Below are 4,639 nucleotides of genomic sequence, written 5' to 3'. Positions count from 1 at the left end.
CCACGGAGGCCTGTGATTGGGTGGACTGAGCCCACTTTATAATATATGCAGTACAAGTTCTAAATTATTATTATTTTTTTTATAAAAATATAATACCAGAATATGTTTTATATTTTACATTCTTCAGAGTAGCACCATCTCACCATGCAATTTCTCAGTCTGCTTTATGAGGCAGAGTCACCTGGAATTCAGGCTTTCAGATAACAGCTGTGCCTCGTCAAGAGTTAATTAACTTAATGTTAGTTTGAGAGCATCAGTTAAAGTAAAGTAGTGAAGAGGTAGAGTTACAGGTATACAGTGAATAGTGAATATTTGAGTAATAATCTAATCCATATTATAAGAAGCAAGAACTACTTAACTAAGTAAAAAAGTATTGTTAAATGCTGGAAAGAGCATCAAAAACGTTATAATGAAGAAACTGGCACTCATTAGTACTGTGTCGCAGAGTAAGTGTTACCTCACAGGATAAGTTATTCAGAGTTACCAGCCTCAGAAGCCGCCAGTTAACAGCACACCAGGTAAGAGCACCTAAATTCCTTTTAAATCAATAGTAACATTTTACTGGTCAAAATAGTGTGATACTAAAACTAGTAAATATTGCAGAGCTGACATATGAAATGAGAGTTTCTATTAGTATAACTGCATTATAGAGGTCCTTAGGTTATGTCTAAGAAAATTTGGGAAACCTTTTATTTTTTTTTTATAGAAGAAGAACTGTCCCCCAGTACATATTGTCTTATTGTAAGCAGTGATCAATGTCATTGCACACAGGCACACAGTAAATAGTCAGATCAAATCAAGAGGTTTTTATTGTCATTACATCTGAGTAACTTACAGGTACACAGTGTTTAAAAAATATATATGCTTGTGCACTCCTGGTGTAAAACTGAAGTCTTTTCCTCGCCATATAAATAAAAAATAGCAAATAAATTAGGAAACATTTAATAAGTTATAATAAGTTCAGTTAGAATTTCGCCCCCGTTCGGCTTTGTTCGTTTTAATTAGGCTCCGTTTGGTTTCATTCGACTCTACTCGCCCCCGTTCGGTTTCATTCGGCTTTGTTCGGTTCAATTCGGCTCTGTTCGGTTCCATTTCATTCTTTTCGCCCCCGTTCGGTTCCGTTCGACTTTGTTCGGTTCTATTCGGCTCCGTTCGGTTTCATTCGACTCTTTTCGCCCCCGTTTGGTTTCATTAGGCTTTGTTCGTTTTAATTCGGCTCCGTTCGGTTCCATTCGACTTTGTTTGGTTACATTCGGCTCTGTTCGGCTGAACTCGGCTCAGTTTGCGCATGCGCAGAGTGTTTGTTGTGTATAGGGTAAAGTATGGTGGTATGGAGGTGTGTGTAGATAAGTTAGAGTAAGGAGGTTATTATGGAGTAAATTCTGAACAGTTTCTGATCTTCATAACTTTATATTAAAGCTGATATTAAAGCTGATATTAGGGGTGAGATGGTGCGGTCGTGCTGCGTTCAGGGCTGCAGTAATAAGTCTCATGACGGGAAGGGCCGCAGGGTGAACCCCGGCTCCCGGTTCTTCTCCTTCCCCGCCTGGAAGCGGAACCAGGGCCCGCTGGTGGAGGAAATCACCCAGCGGCGGCGGATGGCCTGGGTCTCCGCGGTCCGCCGCAAGGACATCACCTTCTCCCAGATATCCCCGTTTATGTACGTCTGCTCCCGGCACTTCCACAAAGGTAAGAGAGGGACTTTTATTATGGAAGGAAAGGAGCCGAGTGCTGATTTCCGCTCTTATACAGTAGCTAACAACTTTAAATTGCAGTTTATTTAAAGATGATTTACATACTGATATATATTTTTTAATTTGTTTAAACATGTTTTAGGCTCCCTCAGCCAAGAAGGATCTCAGTATATGTGTGTTTAATCTTGTTTTATTTTTGGAATACTCCAAAACATTACTTCTAGCCTCTCCTTCTTATTTCTGTAGCAAAAATAAATAAGTAAAATTATGCAATAAATTAAAAATAATGTTTATAAACATTCCCTCATTTTAGTCAGTAATTCCCTAAATTTAATGATTTTTAGCCTCAGTTTAGTGAACAGTTACCTCAGATTAACAATTACCTTAGATTAACTAGTTAAGTCAAGTAGTTTTATAAAAAAAAAACTAAATTATAACTAAATAAAATGATAAATAAGATAAGAATGAGGAATTTAAACAAGGTCACAGTTAAAGACATTTGTGAGATAAGAAACACATCAGATAAAGAGATTAACAAAATTACCTCAGATTAACAAACAGTTACCTCACATTAACGAAGTTACCTTAGTGTAATAAAATTACCTCAGATTAACAAACATGTACCTTAGTGTAATAAAGTTCCCTCAGGTTAGTAAATAGTTCCCTCACTTCAGTTTCATTTATCTATTAAACTGAGGGATTAAATTACGAGAACTTTATTAGTAATACTTAATCCTATGGGTGCTTGGTAAAAACAGCTTGATCGAGTCATTTTAGGATTGTAAATAATGTAATCATTAATCTCTTGCAGGCCAACCAGCGTATGAGATGATGGAGACTGACCCAGACTGGGCACCATCTCTACTTCTGGGCCACACAGAAACCAAACCATCAAACCCTGAACGTTCTGACCGAAAACGGAAACGGAAGCAGCCGATCAAAAACACCTCGAAACCAGAGTCGAGAACCCGTCACCCCGAGCAGCTGCAGCAGGAAACTGGAGACAGAGGCCAGCTGAATATAATTACAGTTAAAACCGAGCCTGAAGAGAGCGTCCAGGAGGAGTGGGAGTTTGAAACTGCGGAGGGTCGCCTGCTGGACATTACGGTGATTCAGCGCGAGGCTGACGAAAGTGTCCAGGAGGATGCTAACGGGTGGACGTACGAGAATGCTGGAGAAAGTGCCGTTACGAAGACGCTAGATGCTACGGAAGTTGTTAAATGTGAGGATGAGGAGGAAGAAATCGATCAGCATTGCTTAGGCATTGAGGTGGATAAACAAGAACCTGAGGAGCGTGTCCAGATCAACATGGCCAATCATGAGGTGCCACAAACAGCATGTGACAAGTCTGGTGTCCTTAGGTGTGACGAAATAAACCAACTATTGGACAAAAATAAAGTGCTGTTTGAGCCTGAGGGATGTATCCAGGTCAGCACCTCCATTAATGAGCTGACACGGTCAGAATGTAGGAAGTGCGTGCTCAGGTTTGACGAAATAAATCGACTTTTGGACGAAAACCGGGCGCTGCGGCGTGAACTCAGCGAGTACAAGATATCGGACGGTTTCTTTGGAAACGATGGCGATGATAAAGTACAGTACTACACGGGTTTGCCCAACCTGGCAACCTTCATGACTTTGTTTAACTTTTTAGTGCCGCTAATTACGGACAAGAAGGTTCTCACGCCGTTCCAGAAGCTTCTGTTGACCTTCATGCGCCTCAAGCTGGACCTCCCCATGCAGCACCTGGCGCATCTCTTTCGCGTGTCGCACAGGACGGTCTACAGGACGTTCAGCGACATGGTGACATTTATGTGTGCCAACCTGAGACCCTCGATTGCGTGGCCTGATAGAGACACTCTACGCAAAACGATGCCTGGTCCGTTTGTAGAAGTGTTTGGAAACCAAGCGGTCGTAATCGTTGACTGCTTCGAGATTTCTTCAGAGAAGCCGTCCGATCTGAAGGCGCGCAGCGAGATGTTTTCCAGCGCTAAGAACGCCCACACTATGAAGTATCTGATGGGCATCACGCCCAACGGATCTGTGTGCTTCCTCTCTAAAGGATGGGGCGGCCGTACCAACGACAGTCATTTAATAGAGAGCAGTGGTTTGCTGGACTTCTTGATGCCAGGGGACATAGTCCTGTCTTCCCGAGGTTTCGGCCTACAGGAGGGTACGGGCATGATGTTCGCCGAGGTCAAACCACCGCCCAATGTGAACGACAGTGGTCAGCTAGCTGTCAGAAGTGTAGAGGAGACCAGAAGAATAGAACATCTAAAAATTCACGTTGAAAAAGTGATGAAAAACGTCTGTCAGAAGTATAAAATCTTATCCGGACCCATTTCCTTCAACATGATCCTCCCGTGTGCGGGTGAGGAAGACACGTTTCTGGATAAGGTGGTCACGGTTTGCTGTGCGCTGACGAACCGATGTCCAACCGTGGCGTAGAAGAATAGTGTTTGTTTGCTGATGTAAATAATGTACAAACATAATAAAAACCTATATATTTACATTTAACGTGATGTTAGGTGTCTTGTTACTTTTTAACAGCATTTAGCTGACGCTTTTATACTTATAAATAAGTATATATATATATATCAGTGACAGCACAGAGTCGCTGTCATTTCCAGTCTGTTATAATCCACTGTGTTATAATATCACTGACAGTTGGCTGTGGAATATTTAGTAGTGAGTAGGGGTGGGCAATATTATATCGTATACAATATATATCGTGACACAGAAATATCATGATATTAAAAATCCATATTGTCTTAAAAGTAGTCTATTATTTACTGTGAAGCTTTAGGTGTATTTTTTGTATAATTGTTTTAGTTTGCCGTTTATATGCATGCACTAAATATTCTGCAATATTATTTGCTGCTTTATATTATTTTATGCTATATTATTTATTTTGCCACATTATGATTATTCTGTTATACTATTATACT

At 40.7% G+C, this 4,639-nt stretch overlaps 1 protein-coding gene across 1 annotated transcript; it reads left to right on the top strand.

The window, feature by feature from the left end:
• Positions 1–102: 102 nt before the first annotated feature.
• On the top strand, positions 103–4,208 carry LOC103021414 (uncharacterized). The gene is made up of 3 exons (XM_022680774.2): positions 103–518; positions 1,432–1,689; positions 2,506–4,208. Exons 2-3 carry the CDS (start codon positions 1,449–1,451, stop codon positions 4,137–4,139), a joined length of 1,875 nt encoding a protein of 624 aa, XP_022536495.2. The 5' UTR covers positions 103–518; positions 1,432–1,448; the 3' UTR covers positions 4,140–4,208.
• Positions 4,209–4,639: the final 431 nt, after the last annotated feature.

Source organism: Astyanax mexicanus, chromosome 20, assembly GCF_023375975.1.
Source record: "Astyanax mexicanus isolate ESR-SI-001 chromosome 20, AstMex3_surface, whole genome shotgun sequence".
In the NCBI taxonomy this organism is placed as follows: domain Eukaryota; kingdom Metazoa; phylum Chordata; class Actinopteri; order Characiformes; family Acestrorhamphidae; genus Astyanax; species Astyanax mexicanus.
The sequence above is the reverse complement of the archived record's forward strand: the minus strand, read 5'-3'. Positions and strand labels throughout refer to the sequence as shown.